We start from the raw sequence: 18,801 nt of genomic DNA, 5'->3' as shown, positions 1-18,801 counted from the left end.
AGCTCTTTGGATCTCATCTTGAGAGTTGACAGCAACAGATTCCAAATGCAAATAACACACTTGAAATGAACTCTGGACCTTTTATCTGCTCATTGTAATTGGGATAATGAGGGAATAACACACACCTGGCTATGGAACAGCTGAGAAGCCAATTGTCCCATTACTTTTGGTCCCTTAATAAGTGGGAGGCACATATGCAAACTGTTGTAATTCCTACATCGTTCACCTGATTTGGATGTAAATACCCTCAAATTAAAGCTGACAGTCTGCAGTTAAAGCACATCTTGTTTGTTTCATTTCAAATCCATTGTGGTGGTGTATAGAGCCAAAAATGTTAGAATTGTGTCGATGTCCCAATATTTATGGACCTGACTGTATTATTTCTTTTAAGTAAATGCCATAACTCGAACTGTCCACTAGATGGTGCTGTGTGGACATAGAGGTTCAGATCCCTGGTCTCTGTGTACATTCTAGTTGCTGTTCATAAATCTGTATTAGAAGCCATAGAAAAGATGTAAAATAGCCCTCATTCCTTATTGGCCAGTGCAGCTGTCCGTAACATTGATTGGCCAGTACTGAGATGTAGGATGGAGCAGGACCAGATAACACTGGCCATACACAAGTAGAATTTTCTTTGAAAATTTTCATTTTAAAAACGTTTGTTCGATTTTCTGATCATTAATGTTGTCAAAATGTTGGTTTTTGCCTGTTGTGAATAAATCAAAGAGTGCGCTAAATATAGGTAAATACAAAAATTATTAGTTTAAAATAATGATGTCCGTGATAGAAAAAATTTTATATAAAATTTTATATATGCTGGTGTCGGCTAGACACCCTGTTTGTGAGTGCATTTCTGACGTTTTAATAAAACATTTTGGTTTTAAACGTACTGCACCATGATTTCCTTTTTTGATTCCCCGAACATGATCTATGGTATGGAGACGTGATGACTACCTGCTGTTAAAGGCTATTCCATATTGTGCTGCCTTGCTGCTTGCAGTATATTGCTCCCAGTTTGGATTACTTCTGCTGATCATCGCTCCCAGAGCAAACGCTATCTTTGCTGATTTATAATCTGGTCAGCATGGAGCTCTGGTGAGTGTACCCATTTCATTCGGTGGTGGATTATTTTTAATTTTTTTTTTTTTTTGCATGGTGTTTGATTTATACAAGATTTCAGAACTGTTTAATTACTTTGTTATGTTGGATGGACTTTTATATAAAATTTTTTCTATCACGGACATCATTATTTTAAACTAATAATTTTGTATTTACTTATATTTAGCACACTCTTTGATTTATTCACATTTTTACCTTTTTTTTGGTTAAGAGTGCAGCTTTTTTTCTATTTAGTTTGTGGCGCTTTTTTTTCTCTATTTCTCATATTATCCTTTGCCTGTAGTGACTGGAAAATTCAAAACAGTAGGACATGTTACTTGAATGAATGAAATTCTAGCAGTGAATGTGGTTTTCGCTCAGGAAATCTACTTACTCCAAAATTGGATTTTTTTAAGTTATTTATTTCAGGTATTTATGTAGTGCCATCAATTTACGCAGCGCTTTACATACATATATTGTACATTCACATCAGTCCCTAACCCTCAAGGGGCGTATAATCTAAGGTCTCTAACTTACATTCATACATACACATATTAGGGCCAATTTAGATAGGAGCCAATTAACCTACCAGCATGTCTTTGGAGTGTGGGAGGAATCCAGAGTACCCAGAGGAAACCCACGCAGGCACAGGGAGAACATGCAAACTCCAGGCAGGTGGTGCCGTGGTTGGGACTTGAGCCAACAACCCTAGTACTGCCAGGTGGAGGTGCTAACCATTTAGCCACTGTGCTGCCCACTTTTTGGGCCAGTTAACACTAACAAAAATGCACTCTGGATACATTCTGGATACGTTTTTGTCTACAGTTCACACCACACGCAGTTCTGATGCTGTTCTGATGCAGTTTGCCATGTTCCAGTATGGTTCTGTGCAGAAAAAATTCAGCATGTTCCGGAAACTGACTGGAACTGACTGCACTGGTGTGAACTAGGGCCATTGGAATACATGGAAAACACTGTGCACGCATTTTTGATGCAGAAAAAACACACTGAACTGCATCTAGTGTACACTACCCTTAGGGCCAGTTCATACTACAAAAATGCACTCCAGATGCATTGCGGATACGTTTTTGCTTACAGTTCACACCATACGCAGTTCCAGTGCAGTTTTGGTGCAGTTTGTTATGTTCCAGTATGGTTCTGTGCAGAGAAAAAGCAGCACGTTCTACTTTTTTTTCTCCATCGGAAACTGACTGGAACTGACTGCACTGGTGTGAACTAGGGCAGCAATGGGCAAACTACGGCCCGCGGGCCGTATACGGCCCGGCGGACCTTATAATCCAGCCCGCGGAGCGTGGCAAACATTGGCTGTCAGAATGTGTGTAGGCGGGGCAGCGTGAGGAACGTGAGGGGAGCTAGGCTCCTCTCACAGTCCGCCCTGAAGACCGGAACGGCGCGGGAACACGGCGAGAGGAACGCACGGAGCAAAGGTAAGTGAATTGACACAGGGGGGACTTGGCTTACTACTTGGGGGGAATAGTACTGTGGGGGATGAAATACTATATGAGGGATGAATTAATATGGGGGATGAATTACTATAGGGGGGATGAATTACTATATGGGGGATGAATTACTATGGGGGATGAATTACTATATGGGGGATGAATTACTATGGGGGATGAATTACTATGGGGGATGAATTACTATATGGGGGATGAATTACTATACGGGGGATGAATTACTATGGGGGATGAATTACTATATGGGGGATGAATTACTATGGGGGATGAATTACTATATGGGGGATGAATTACTATGGGGGGTGAATTACTATATGGGGGATGAATTACTATATGGGGATGAATTACTATATGGGGGATGAATTACTATGGGGGATGAATTACTATATGGGGGATGAATTACTATGGGGGATGAATTACTATATGGGGGATGAATTACTATGGGGGATGAATTACTATATGGGGGATGAATTACTATGGGGGATGAATTACTATATGGGGGATGAATTACTATATGGGGGATGAATTACTATGGGGGATGAATTACTATGGGGGATGAATTACTATGGGGGATGAATTACTATATGGGGGATGAATTACTATATGGGGGATGAATTACTATATGGGGGATGAATTACTATGGGGGATGAATTACTATGGGGGATGAATTACTATATGGGGGATGAATTACTATGGGGGATGAATTACTATATGGGGGATGAATTACTATGGGGGATGAATTACTATGGGGGATGAATTACTATATGGGGGATGAATTACTATGGGGGATGAATTACTATATGGGGGATGAATTACTATATGGGGGATGAATTACTATGGGGGATGAATTACTATGCTTACTATGGGGGAATATTACTATACTTACTATGGATGACACATACACATCATTCATCTACTCTTGTTCCGGCCCCCGGGTCCAATATATGAACCCATTGCGGCCCTCAACTAGGGCCATTGGAATACATGGAAAACACTATGGATGAATTTTTGATGCAGAAAAAAGCGCTCTGAACTGCATCTAGTGTGAACTAGCCCTAAGGGTCAGTTCTCACTATAGAAACGCAGTCCAGATGCATTCTGGATGTGTTTCCACATGTGCATTTTTGATGTTCTGGTGCGTTTTTGATGCAGTTTTGCCGTGTTCCAGCGTGTTTTGTATGCATTCCAGTCCATTTTTTCCCTCCTCTTTTTTTCTTAATTTTAAATAGGGACATGTGCGGTCCATTGCGTTTTGGTGCATTTTTTATACGTTTTACCGCGTTCCAGTACAGTTCTGTGTAGAAAAAATGCAGCATGTTCTACTTTTTTTTCTGCAACCGGAACATACTGGAACTGCAAGCACTGATGTGAACTATGACATTGACAACCCTATCACCTATTTTCTGTGTGTTTTGGATGCAGAAAAAATGCAACTGAAACGCATGTAGTGTGAACTGGCAATTAGGGCTAATTCACACTAGATGCAGTCCAGAGCGTTTTTTTTTCTGCATCAAAAATGCATGCACAGTGTTTTCCATGTATTCCAATGGCCCTAGTTCACACCAGTGCAGTCAGTTCCAGTCAGTTTCCGGTGCAGAAAAAAAAGAACATGCTGAATTTTCTCTGCACAGAACCATACTGGAACATAGCAAACTGCATCAAAACTACACATGAAATGAGTGTGGTATGAACTGTAAACAAAAACGTATCTGGAATGCAGCAGGAGTGCATTTTTGCATTGTGAACTGGCCCTCAAACGGCATTCCTCTGTAAGGCTCAGTTCACACTAGCTTTGTAAGCAGGCGTTTTGCAGGTGTTTGAGGGTCGTTTTTAACGCTCCTCAATCGCCTTTGAAAATTATACACATGGCGAAGCAAAATTGACGCCTAATGTCGAGACAGGAGGAGTTGAAGCCTTTCAACGCCTCCCATTCAAGTCTATGGTGACGCTCTTCAAGCGCCTGGCAGGTGTTTGCGAGATATTAATACCATTAACTTCATTATAGGTGTTTGTGGTGCGGTTTTAACGCTTGGAAAACGCCTCAAAACCACTCATAGGGCATTTGGGGAGCCTGTCTAACGTCTGTTGAACACTATAGGGGCGTTTGGAAGAAGTCAAGTGTGAACAAGCCCTACAAAGATGTATATACTTGCCTATTTTCAGGCCGCTCCGGTCCAGTCATGTGATTCAGCACCCCTGTGTCTGCCAGTGGTGGCTTCAGGGGAGAGGAATGACAATGGATGAATCACTGAAGCCCAGGGGCGGACTGACAACTCATGGGGCCCCCAGGCAATAGGGGATCATGGGGCCCCTGTGTCCTTGCCCAAACTCAAAAAAGCCTATGAAAAAGGTACCAGGGGCATCTCATGGGGCCCCCTACTGACCTCGGGCCCTCGGGCAGTGCCCAAGTTTCCAAATGGTCAGTCCGCCCCTGCTGAAGCCTATGGGTGATGTCACCACTCCAGGCTATACTAGCCATTGCCGAGTGCTCTCTCCTCTCCCCTGCAGCTGCTGCTGACTGACACAGGGGAGCCCGATCATGCAACTGGATTGGAGATAGCTGAAAATAGGTAAGTATGGACATCCTTCTTACACAGGTTAGTTAGCATAGGTGTTAGAAGGGGGGAAGGGGAGGGGACAATTTTAAGAGTAGTTAAAGGGCAACTCCACTTTAGTGGAAATAAATAGCAAGAATAAATGATATAGCATATACAATTGCGACACAAGTCATGTTGTAATTGAATGTTATTAAAAATTACCTTTCCGTTTCAATCTGCAGCGTTGTAATTTCTGTAAAATGCAATGCAATATGGCAGCCTGGAGGTGTAGCCAGGTAATGTACCGGACACCCCCCCCAGAAATGTAATTACCTGCTTGTGTGATTAGCTTACTGATTTCCCCAGCTTGCAACAAAATGCCATTTTTAGAGAGAGACTCCCAAAGGGAAAGAGATCGATCGTAAAATAAATCGACTACTTATTAAAGCATTTTTGGCCACCAATAAAGTGAAACTTAAAGTAGAACTACATGGCATCTGAGCACCACAAACCAAAAATGCTACTTAATTCATTTTTAATTCATTCAAAACTCCCCCATCCATCCAAGTCTCAATGCTTTGTTTTGCTGATTATTCACTTTAAAAAACACCTCCTAGCATTTCTAGCTGTGGCCATCTTTAGTAAGGGCAGATGATTCATGTAACATTTACTTCCTGGAATCCACCTGCCCTTTGCTCAGGCATGCAGGCAACGAGGGTGTGCTTAGCTGGGAAAGCCCCTCCTCCTCACCTGAAGACACCTGGGATGTATGACATCATTTGTCTAGGCCTGGAAACCAGGATGCAACTGAAGTCATGTTAAAAAAAGATTAAAACAAGTAAATATACTCTACCTTCTTATCTATTTATTAATGCTAGCAGCATAAGGATTACAAATAGTCAGTGTTGAGTGAGAGTTTGAAATCCTGCTTTAACCACATCCCGACCGCCCTATAGCAGATATACTGCTACAGGGCGGCAGGGGTGCCGCTCGCGCCCTACCCACGCTGTCATTTGTGGCCACGGCTGTAAATCACCGGGTCCCGGCTGGTGATTACCCGCTGGCGCCCGGTGATTACCAAGGATCTTCAACGGAGAGTAGGGCTGCTTTGTTTACTAACAGTCCTCCTCCCAGTCGGCTCGGGCACACTGCTCTGGATGGCTGTACACAGCACAGCCATCCAGAGCAGCGTGCTTACAGTGAAGCACCAACCCACCGCCCCCCAGTAAAACACTTCTGTCGGAAACGTGCGCACCAGAGACTGACGCAGTCCTCCATGTTGTTAAGAATCTCCATGTTGTCCCTCATTTTTCCCCCTTTCCTCTCTGTTAATATGGGACATATGTGTGTTGGAAGGGTCACAGGCAGGCTAGAGCACGGCAGGGAGCCCAGAGCTATAAAACACTTCTCTGAGCAAGGTGCCTAGCTGTCTGAGCAACCTGTGCCATTTAACACCTCGTAGAAAGATAACGGAACCTTTTGAGGAGTTCAAGGCATTCCAAGGAAGCACGAATCAGATAAACACTTTTCAAAATCCTTTTTTCCCCTATGTCTCATATCTTGGAATATGAGAGACTTACATAAAAACCAGACATATCGGCTAAGAGAAGACGAACAATGTGATGGGTCACTCGCCTTGTCTCGAATACATAGGAAAGCCGAAAAGTAGATCTTGTGAACCGTTCAGTGTATAATTTCATAATTCATATATAATCAATCCTCAGACGTGTCTGCATAATAATCTACCCGCGGATGGAATGTCACTTGTGCAGGTGGAAAGGTATGGGCCAAAATATGAGTTAGGAGAGATTTTGGTTCTAGTTTAGGGCTATGCCCAGACCTCCACGCCCTAAACGGGGTATTGGTCCTTGACTTCAGAGACACCCCCCTGCTGCGGAACTACAAAATAGGCTGTCAGGCCTAAGAGAGTTAGTTGAAGACGTCTCCCATTTTAACATCAGTACCACCTGGGGAGACCCGTGCCCTTTCGCTCTGAAACTTGTATCTGCTAACCCAGGACTTTGGCAAGTACCTTAACCCTTTCACCTCTCTCTGATATCTCTTTGCTGTGCTGTTAGTCTCTGTATATTTATATATATATCTTAGTTACATCTTTTTCTGTAAATATTGTTATTGCACCCGTTTGACCTTTTAGTAATAAATCTTTCCTTCTGAAAGTGTTGAACTATTTCTATAGCGCTTTATTGCAATTTACGAATTCCTGCCTCTAAAGAGAATGCTGCTGTGTTTGTTTAACCCTCTGCATAATCGGCCTGCGGTGACCATATTATGCAGACGATTATTTCAATCATTATAATGTTTTAGCTGATATCGTTGAGTTTCCTCTTTCTCTGTACAAAAAGGAGGTGGTGGCAGTGTGAACGGTTAAGTGCGTAATTAACCTGACCCAGTAACAATCGATTCAGGCTGCCGGTACATCGATTGTGGTCCAATTATCTGGAAAATCGTTGTGCAGGGTGTAGCTGAGTGTGGCATTGTTACACACGTGACAGCGTGGTTTTAGATTGGCTAGTCCTCCGGTCACAAGTTTGGTGAGAAGGGCTGGGGTCTGACGCCGCGTTCGTGACAACTCCCAGCACACAGTTAACCCTTTGATCGCCCCTCATGTTAACTCCTTCCTGACCAGTGCCATTAGTACAGTGTCAGTGCTTTTTTTTTTAGCATTGATCACTGTATTGGTGTCACTGGAGATGTCAGTGACACCATGTCGGTTCCTCCCATTGTCAGAATGCTCACCGCAGTCCCGCTATAAGTCAATGATCGCCACCAGCGGTGCAGCGTTGCATGACCACGCAATTGTCAGTTAAAGTAACGCAGTGCCATAAAGCAAAAAATAGCCTGGTCATGAAGGGGGGTAAATCCTCAGAAGGGCAAGTGGTTAAAGTGGAATTAAAACCTAACATTAACTATTCTTATAAAAGTTACCTCCCCGCTCCTCCTTCCTATCATGCCTACCCTGTGTAAAAATGATATGTATTCTTACTTTTTTTTTAGTCAAGTTTGGTCACGTGTTCCTGAAGCTCCAGCTCCCCTGTGCCAGTGAGCGGCAGCTGCAGGAGAGAGGAATGAGCACCGACAACAGCTGGGACATGGGAGCCTATGGGTGATGTCATGGCTCCCGAAATTCCCAGCCATTTTTGACCCGCAGCTGCCATCCGTTGACACAGGGGACCCGGACTTGCAGGATCATGTGACCAGACTTGACTAAAAAAAAAGTATAGTGTAAGTATAGAGATCTTTTTTTACACAGGGTAGACAGGGTAGGTAAATGGAGGGGGTGTTGAACAGAATGCACAGATCAACGCTGCAGCCTGTTGCCTGCGGCGCAGATTATGTGGAAATATACCAACAGGGCAGGTAAACAGAAGACGATTGGTAGATAGACTTCTCTTCAACCACAGTGGCCACACGTGGATCAAAATTCGACTGGTTCCTGCTGAACTGGCTGAATTTGCTCCATTATGGCCAGCTTTAGTCATGAGCTCAGCTTTAACCAATTACAACAATCTTTTCTCTTGTGTTCTCCCTCCTTACAAAAACTGGAAAAACATTTCACTAATTTCTGCAAAGTACCTGCTTTCTGCCCAAGGCTGGGTCCCGTTGCCTCCTGGGATTGCCACATCACCCAACAAAGGAGGCAATGTGTTAACGAGGTAGCCAGCAGCATTTCTGCGCATGTCCTGAAATCCCCTGCGCATGCTCAGATGTACTGCAGGTTTCTGGAAGGTCCCGAATAGCTAGCAGAGACCTGCTGTGCATCTGGGAACATACTGATTTTTGAAGATGTCTGCATGGAAAAGAGGCAGGGATAGGGGAATGGTGAGAGGGGTAAAGTTCCACTATAACTTTTTTTTCTTCTGAACATATCATTTTAATTGTACAGGGTGACTGTAACTGTATTTGTACAAAACAGAGTATTGTACATGGTACTGTATGTTTGCGTGTACAGTTCTGCATTTTTCAGGTCAAGCTTAGTGGCTAGTATTTCTGCCTTGCAGCACTGGGGTTCTCGGTTCAAATCCCATTCAGGACACTACCTGCATGGAGTTTGCATGTTCTCCCTATGCTGGTGTGGGTTTCCTCCAGGTACTCTCTTGTCCTCCCACACTCCAAAGACATGCTAGTAGGTTATTGCCTCCTGTCTAACTTGACCTTAGTATGTGTATACACTCACGGGCCACTTTATTAGGTACACCTTGCTAGTGCCAAGAAAATGTCCCCCCCACACCATTACACCACCACCAGCCTGAACCATTGATACAAGGCAGGATGGATCCATGCTTTCATATTGTTTACACCAACCTCTGACCCTACCATCTGAATGTCACAGCAACCAGTCTGCTCATTCTCCTCTGACCTCTGACATCAACAAGGCATTTTCATACACACAACTGACACTCACTGGATATTTTCTCTTTTTTGGACCATTCTCTGTAAACCCTAGAGATGTTTGTGCATGAAAATCCCAGTAGATCAGCAGTTTTTTAAATACTCAGACCAGCTCATCTGGCACCAACAACCACGCCACGTTCAAAGTCACTTAAATCCGCTTTCTTCCCCATTCTGATGCTTGGTTTGAACTTCAACAAGTCGTCTTCACCACGTCTAGATGCCTAAATGCATTGAGTTGCTGCCATGTGATTGGCTGATTAGCAATTACCAAACAATTGAAAAGTTGTACCTAATAAAGTGGCCAGTGTGTATATATGTAGGTGAAATAGGGATGTTAAATGGTAAGCTCCTGGAGGACGGGGACTGATATGAATGTACAATCTATGTAAAGCCCTGTGTAAATTGTCAGTTCTATATAAATGCCTGAAATAAACAGATATCCAGTCATTCCATAGGGTCTAACTGGCTGCTTTAATTTAATAAAGGGAGAAACACTTGAAAGCTTTTTCTTAAAGGCTAAGTTTACCTTTTCTAGGAAATAGCTTATGCAGTCAAGAGGCCCGTGGTAGGCATCATAAAACTGTTCAGGTTTGTAAAATGTTCATTGAAGTTGGCCATAGATGATGCTGGTCGAACGAAAAAAACAAAAACGAGGAGGATGGAGAAATCATTCCAGTGTCATCTTTGGCTGGTTCACACTTGCGGGCTGGTTGCAGGTTCGGAAATCGCATCTGTTCCTGCACTCACAACCACCCGCAGCCTAATCACACTGCTCTATTACGAAATGCACGGGGCTGCCATTCATTCTGCATGGCACCCCCACACATCTCAACCCACAGGTGTGGGAACCGCAGGGAAATCGAATGGTCAAAAAAGGTGTTTTTAACCACTTGCCTACAGGGCACTTCTACCCCCTTCCTGCCCAGGCCAATTTTCAGCTTTCAACGCTGTCACACTTTGAATGGCAATTGTGCGGTCATGCAACACTGTACCCATATGTAATTTTATCATTTTTTTTAGATAGAGCTTTCTTTTAGTAGTATTTAATCACCTCTGGGTTTTTTATTTTTTGCTAAACAAACCAAAAACAACTGCAAATTTTGAAAAAAAAAAATGTCTTAGTTTTTGTTATAAAATTGTGTAAATAAGTGATTTTTCTGCTTCACTGATGTGCGCTAATGAGACTTCAGTGATGGGCACTGATAGGCTGCACTGATGGACACTGATAGGTGGCACTGATGGGCACTGATGAGGAGGCACTGGTAGGCATCACTGAAGGGCACTGATAGGCAACACTGATAGGGGGCACTGACTGGCACTGTTAAGCAGCAATGACTGGCATTGTTAAGCGGCACTGATAGGCGGCAATGACATGTACTGATAGGCGGCACTGACTGACTCTAATTGGCAGCACTGATAGGTGGCACTGACTGGCATTGATAGGTGGCACTGACTGGCACTGATAGGTGACACTGAAAGGCAGCTCAGATGGGCACTGATATGTGGCATTGATGTGCACTGGTAGGCACTGATATGTGGCATTGATGTGGCACTGATGGGCACTGGCAGGTGGCATTGATGAGCACTGACAGCTGGCATTGATGGAAACTGACAGGTGGCACTGCTGGGGCTACACTGATCATCAGGGCACACTGATCATCAGTGCCCTGATGATCAGTGTACATGTCCCCTCTGAGAAATGACGATTACCGGCTCTCCTCTCCTCATGAGCGGTCAGCGTGACAGCTCGTGAGGAGAGAAATGCCGATAACCAGCATTTCCTTATTTACAGTGAGGAACAGAAGTATTTGAACACCCTGCGATTTTGCAAGTTCTCCCACTTAGAAATCATGGAGAGGTCTGAAATTCACATTGTAGGTGCATTCCCACTCTGAGAGACAGAATTAAAAAAAAAATTCAGGAAATCACATTGTATGATTTTTAAAGAATTTATTTATCTTGCACTGCTGAACATACGTATTTAAACACCTGAGAAACAGCAAGAATTCTGGCTCTCAAAGACCTGTTACTGTGCCTTTAAAAAGTCCACCTCTACTCCACTCATTAAGCTAACTTAGTAGCACCTGTCTGAGCTCTTTAAAGACACCTGTCCACCCCACAGTCAGTCAGACGCCAACTACTACCATGGGCAAGATCAAAGAGCTGTCAAAAGACACCAGAGACAAAATTGTGGACCTCCACAAGGCTGGAGAGGGCTACGGGGCAATTGTCAAGCAGCTTGGTGAAAATAGATCAACTGTTGGAGCAATTGTTAGAAAATGGAAGAGGCTAAAGACGACTGTCAGTCTCCCTCGGACTGGGGCTCCATGCAAGATCTCACCTCGTGGGGTATGACTGATGATAAGTAAGGTGAGAAATCAGCCCAGAACTACAAGGGAGGAGCTGGTCAATGATATGAAGAGAGCTGGGACCACAGTTTCAAAGGTCACTGTCGGTAGAACACTACGCCGTCATGGTTTCAAATCATGCATTGCACGGAAGGTTCCCCTGCTCAAGTCATCACATGTCCAGGCCCGTCTGAAGTTTGCCAATGACCATCTGGATGATCCAGAGGAGGCATGGGAGAAAGTCATGTGGTCAGATGAGACCAAAGTAGAACTTTTTGGTCTAAACTTCACTCATTGTGTTTGGAGGAAAAAGAAGGATGAGTTGCATCCCAAGAACACCATCCCTACTGTGAAGCATGGGGGTGGTAACATCATGCTTTGGGGGTGCTTTTCTGCGAAGGGGACAAAACGACTGCACTGTATTAAGGAGAGCATGAATGGGTCCATTTATTGTGAGATTTTGAGCAACAACCTCCTTTCCTCAGTCAGAGCATTGAAGATGGGTCGTGGCTGGGTCTCCCAACATGACAACGACCCGAAGCACACAGCCAGGATAACCAAGGAGTGGCTCCGTAAGAAGCATATCAAGGTTCTGGAGTGGCCTAGCCAGTCTCCAGACCTAAATCCAATAGAACATCTTTGGAAGAAGCTGAAACTCCGTGTTGCTCAGTGACAACCCCAAAACCTGGCAGATCTAGAGGAGATCTGTGTGGAGGAATGGGCCAAAATCCCTGTTGCAGTGTGTGCAAACCTGGTCAAGAACTGCAGGAAACGTTTGACCTCTGTAATTGCAAACAAAGGCTTCTGTACCAAATATTAACACTGATTTTCTCAGATGTTCAAATACTTATGTTCAGCAGTGCAAGACAAATAAATTCTTTAAAAATCATACAATGTGATTTTTTTTTATTCTGTCTCTCAGAGTGGGAATGCACTTACAATGTGAATTTCAGACCCCTCCATGATTTCTAAGTGGGAGAACTTGCAAAATCGCAGGGTGTTCAAATACTTCTGTTCCTCACTGTACATGCAATCAGTTGTGATTGGACACAGCTGATCACATGACTGAGCCAACGTCTTCGGCTCTTTCTGTTGATCAGTGATCTGCTGTGTCCAAGGGACACAGCACACCATCGATTATCGCGCTGCACGCCCCCAGAGCTGTACACGCACGGTTAGAGTGGGAGCACGTCATATGACGTCCTCCCAGAATGAGAGAACCGCCTTGCGCCAATCATTTTCTTATATGATGGGCTGGAGGCGGTTAAAAAGGATGCTCCTTTTTTGCGGAAAATACAGGCACGACAGCCCATTCAAATGACTGGCAGCCCTGCACGTCTTGTAAGAGCAGTGCGATTTGGCTGTGGGTGGTTGCGAGTGCAGGAACATATTCAATTTCTGTGCCAGCAACCAGCCCACAAAGAGTGAACCAGGGCTAAATAAAGATTGTACAGACGTTTTTACAAAAATTGCAAAGTTTTATAACACCTACTGGGGGCCCCTTGACTGCATGGGCTTTTTTTTCTGCAAAAAGGTGACCTCAGCCTTTAAAAATAAAATATTGCAAATAAAGTATCACGTAAAATACCCAAATGTTCCGTTAAAAGTTTCAGTGCCATGGGACCTATATTGTGTATCATCTCTCCCAGTGTTTATAGGACGATGACACTATACAGGGCACTTACAGAAGATGGATAATGTTACTGCTCCCAATTGCTGAGGGCACAGTAATGCATCAGAACAAAGAGGTTTCTGTGGCTGTCTTTGCACAATACAGTCAGACCCCCGCCTCCCCCCTAATAGTACCCTTTAATTTAGTAGCTACTAAAAAATGAATGAAACATTAGCGAAACAGCAGGCTAGACAGGGGAGGAGATCTGCAGCATGTGGAAGTCTGAGAGCAGGCAGTGGGGTGTGTAGCACATCATCTATTCTAGGCTGAGTCATGTTCACAGAGATATGCTCCAGAGATGTGTGAGTGTGGGAGGAGTGGGGAAACTGGAGGAGGAGAATGACCTGCAAACGTGGCTCAGAAACTGACTGAAACAGGACCAGCTGCTTGAAGGAGAGGAAAAAAAAAGGAGTGCGCCTTACTATGTGATGGCTGAACGTCTGCCCAAGGCACAGAGCATGTCACCGAGATAGCGACAGGCTGAGATGATCCAGGAATGTTCATAGGAGAAGAGCTTCAGGAGTGAGGACAAGAAAGGAGAGGAGTGAAGCTGGGATGCAATGGATAGAATTACAGCTAGAAAAGCAGAGGTGATAGGTGTGAATGTAATCAGATAGGAGAACAGTGAATAGGAGGGTGGGGAAGAACCAGGAGGGAGGAGGTCTACAACTTGACCACCAGTATAAATGGTGGATGTGCTATGCAGAGTACTGCTAGGAAAGAGACACAGGTAGATGTAATAAATGCTGTTTCCTATAGGAAGCCCCTTAATATGGCTCTGAAGTCGTATTTATCCCCTGTTGTAGATGTATCAAGAAGATCTATTCTATAAATAGTTATGTATGCTTAGTTTGTAGATGTATCGGCAGAAGATCTATTCTAGAAAAAGTTATGTATGCTTAGTTTGTAGATGTATCGGTAGAAGATCTATTCTAGAAATAGTTATGTATGCTTAGTTTGTAGATGTATCAGTAGAAGATCTATTCTAGAAATAGTTATGTATGCTTAGTTTGCCCTAGCCTATATGCTCCATCTCACAGACCATTGCTGCAAGATCTGTACTGGAACTTAGAGGAACAAGCCTGGCCACTTCACACGGGACAGGTGTATAGGAGCTACCACAGATGGGTATCATTTTAAAGTGACTGGACTGCCATCATTCCAGAGGATCTCTTTCCAGATCTCTTGGACAACCTCTAAGCCCCAAGGCCACTGTCTTCTGCATACTTCTGTTTAATCTGGACTTCCCGTAAACATTCCTGTGATTATATTGAACAATTTATTCTATTCAGGAGCACACTGTGGATCGTGTCCTAAATACAACAGTTTTGGTGCCACTATTTACACCTTTCCAGCAATGAAGCCTGTACAGAAGCTCTTGCAATTACCAGTGACAGCTGTGAATTTGGTAAAGAATCACCGTGCAGAAGAGGCAAAAAGCCCTGTGTTGACCCCAGATGGGGGTGTCCAAACTTTTTATAATGCACTGCAAGCTGATGAGCTACGACTTCTGAAATCTCAGAATAGTGAATCCAACGTGGAAAACAATGGATCCAGCAGCAACCCCAGTCAGCCTGTGCGGTATGGAGCCCCTGCACTACCTGGGTGTATGTAGGATCAGTCTGGGATAACATTATTCACTTTTAGCTAAACAAATAGGATCTGTGTGGTTAGCAATGGTAGACATCATCCTTGATACAGCATATTTTATTGTATTCATAGCATACAGTACAAGTATGTATTTATTAGGCACTGCTAAACATGCTCCATCAAATGTGAGGCCTTAAGCCGGCCATACACCAGTAGAATTTCATTTGCACGTGCTTACGCAAATTCTGAAAAATTGTTTGGCAGTGCATTCCATCTTGCCATCATTGAGTCAACTAATTTCATTCGAAAATCTTTAAAATTTTGTCCAGACCTGCAACTTAAATGGAATCCCAGACAGGTTTGTTTTGTGCCTAGCACATACGTATTACAATACTAGAACTTAGTTTGGGAAAACTTCGGGAAAACTTTTCTATCCTGCCCCTTTAAATTTTTTAGTCACTATGGTTATTGATTTGAACATTAGAAAACCAAACCAATGTTCTGAAAGAAAAAAATTTCAAACAAAATTCTTCTGGTGTCTGGCCAACTGTATGCTGTAATACGGTGGGCTTGAGCCAGCAACATGGGAGGAATGTGTGGTTTTGGCTTCTTGTGTTATAGGTCACAGCAGCCTGTCAGCAGGTGTTCAGTAGCACTGTGTTTAAACACCTGCTGTACTTTACACTTCCCATAAGTATGGCAGAAGATGTCGGTTTTATAAAATGTTCTGATGTCGTATTTCAGGAGTGACACATAGCTGCTTGTTAAATTTGACTGCTACAGTCAGAAAAATGTGGGTATAATAGAACAAGCTATATTCCGTCAGCTAGAAATATGTGTTTTTTTTTGTTAGCATGCTGGGATTTATAGTTCCACCAATGCAGCCCTGGATATAGTTAGTACTGAACTTGTAGTAGGTTTGTAAGATTAGGTAAATGCACCTAAAGAATGCAGCATAGGAACTATATAAGAATGTAAGTTCCCTCTTTGAATACATACTGTATCTTTAGATAGCGGTTGTTTTGCTAAGGGAAAATAGGCTGTTCACTTTCCTTAGCTCAGTGAATGATGTAAAACTCTTCTAACTTCCATCATCCAATCGTGTGCAAGCAAAAATGATTGGGTATTCTTTGAGAAGTGAATTTTAGCCACATTCAGTAACCTAGAGAAAAATTCCTTTGTGAAGTCAATGGCCCATATGCCTTTAGTGCATCAACCCCATATGTATTTATTTCAGTTACTTATATAGTGTTGTCACTTTATGCAGCACTTTACATACATATATTGTACATCCACATCAGTCCCTAACCATCAAGGGGTGTCGAATCTAAGGTCCCTAACTCACATTCATACATACACATACTGGGGACAATATAGACTGGAGCCAGTTAACCTACCAACATGTCTTTGGAGTGTGGGAGAAAACTGGAGTATATGGAGGAAACCCATGCAGGCACAGGGAGAACATGCAAGCTCCAGGCAGGTGGTGCTGTGGTTGGGATTTGAACCAGTGACCCTAGTGCTGGCAGTGCTAACCATTAAGCCACTGTGCTGCCCCATAGTGCCTATTGGTATTACAAACCATTTGACCTAATTGCATAGTAATACCAAAAAGCCATTATTATCTTATTAATATATTATCAATATTAATATTACTGAAGATGTTTTGCTGCTATAGTCTTTATAATTGTTTTAATAATTCACAGACATTTCTGGGAGGCATTTTGCGTTAACTATTTTTCCATTCTTTTTTTGGAGTTTTGCCTCTTTCTACAGCCAAGCAATACCATCTTTGTTACTGACCTATTTCTGACATAAAAGCAAAAAGGAATTTATGCAGAAAAATGGTTTTAATTGAATAAACGGTGCCGGAAGGATAGGATGTGGAGATGATGTGTTTATTTTTTCCAGTTTTTCAATCTATATGGCATATGAATGCATGATATAGAATAATCACATATACCAGTGGGTAAGCATAGCAGATTATTTAACCTCCCTAGCGATCTGCATATGTCAATATTTTTGAATGTCAAATCGGTACATTCTTTTGCATGGAAATTTGTTGTTTTATATTGTAGGCCTGTAATTCTTAAGAATAACTCACTTAAATCTGTCCAAACAAGAGTCTAGTAAACATGAAAAAGTTTGAAACACGAAATCATAAATTATAATATAATAAATAATTATAAAAAATAATAATATAGTAATAATAAATTTAATTCAATAATGAAATCATACCAAAAACACTGAAATTTGTCAAAACAAGGGTGCAGTATTACTAGACACTGCATATTGGTTTAGTAAACATCCCGGGTATGAAAAATTTTGAAACATGGAACTGCACAAAGTCCGACATCACAATCAGGACAATGGAACCTGGTTTCCTTTCTGATTTTCTTTCCACTGTCATCTCGCTTCGAGCAACAAACCATGCACATCCTTGTATGTGCTGACTTTTTCTCGGTTGGTGGGATGTAGTCCACAAAGTGACGACCAGTCAGGCGTTAGCAGTTGACAATGCCAACGGCTGCTATTCACAGCCATTGATGGTGTTTGGTGGTTCAAAAAGATACGTTCTGCAATTTTCCAAATGAAGTCAGAATGAATCTCAGACTTGCCACTCTTTTTTTTTAGCAGAATGTAGGCATTCCACAAGCATTGCTCAAGAAGATGCCTGAAGATCTTCTTGTAGTACTTCTTTTGCTGTTTCTTCATTGCTGGGTAGAATGTCATTGCTTGGTCGGCTTTGTCGACACCTCCCATGGTGTTATTGTAGTCTATCACTACTTGTGGCTTCATGATTTCTTTCCCACCTTTTGTGTGTACCATAACAGTGGAAGTATTATGAATTGTACTCATTAGGCACACATCTTTCTTGTCACGCCATCGCAGTGCCATCGTTTTGCCTTACTGCCAGGCAACCATTTCTCCAGTCTTCAGCTTCTTATTGCCAAACATTGGCGGCATGTTGCTCCGGTTAGCCCTAACGGTTCCATAGGCATCTGTTTTGTTTTGCAGAAGAAACTCATAAAGTTCAGGAGACGTATAAAAGTTGTCGGTTGTTACGCAATAGCCCTGATTTAGCAATGGCTCAATGAGTGAAAGAACAGAAGATGTTGCCATTCCATAGTTGCTGTATTTTGGATTTAATTCTGTTCCTTTCTCAGTGTATATACCTGAATTCCAAATGTAGCCAGTTGACCATTCGCATAGCATATAGGATTTTATGCCAAATCGTGCTCTCTTTGATGCAATGTATTGTACCCAGCTGAGCCTTCTCTTGTAGGCCATTATACTTTCTTCTATGCTGATATCACTTTCTGGCACATAGCTCCATTGGAAATTCTTTAGAATCATTTGAGATACCGTATTTATTCGAGTATAACGCGCACACGTGTATAATGCGCACCCCTAATTTTCGATTAAAAATCGGTATAAAATTTTGTTTCACTTTTTGAAGAACCAAAAATATGAAGAACACTGAATTGTGCAAAACAGCAAAACAGCAATGCTTACCGTAACGTGTGGGCGAGGAAAGGAAATGAAGAGGCGACCATATGTTACAGCGGATAAGAATTCTCACCCCCAGTGTATCTCGCCAGTTCGGGCCGCCCACTGTACGCGACGAGGGGACATAGAAAAAAAAAAACGATCTCCTGTTTTCA

At 42.8% G+C, this 18,801-nt stretch overlaps 1 protein-coding gene across 14 annotated transcripts in view; it reads left to right on the top strand.

Moving 5' to 3' along the window:
* Nucleotides 1–18,801, top strand: part of LOC149440445 (AP-3 complex subunit beta-2-like) — a 151,208-nt gene that overhangs the window by 18,096 nt on the left and 114,311 nt on the right. For 3 of the 14 annotated variants that reach the window (XM_089658603.1, XM_089658601.1, XM_089658602.1), the window contains exon 1: nt 13,927–15,127. The exons of 6 other annotated variants lie outside the window; for them this stretch is intronic. In XM_089658603.1, the coding sequence (XP_089514729.1) occupies nt 14,904–15,127 (224 nt within the window). In that variant the 5' untranslated portion in view covers nt 13,927–14,903. Of the gene's footprint in view, nt 1–13,925; nt 15,128–18,801 lie in introns of those variants that run through there. 5 more of the 14 variants (XM_089658606.1, XM_089658607.1, XM_089658605.1 and 2 more) reach the window with 3 other exon arrangements.

The sequence above is a fragment of the Staurois parvus genome, unplaced genomic scaffold (assembly GCF_062004578.1).
Source record: "Staurois parvus isolate SC_StPar_1 unplaced genomic scaffold, SC_StPar_1.0 ptg001084l, whole genome shotgun sequence".
NCBI lineage: Eukaryota > Metazoa > Chordata > Amphibia > Anura > Ranidae > Staurois > Staurois parvus.
Note: the sequence above shows the minus strand (reverse complement) of the source record. Positions and strands in the feature narration are given on the sequence as shown.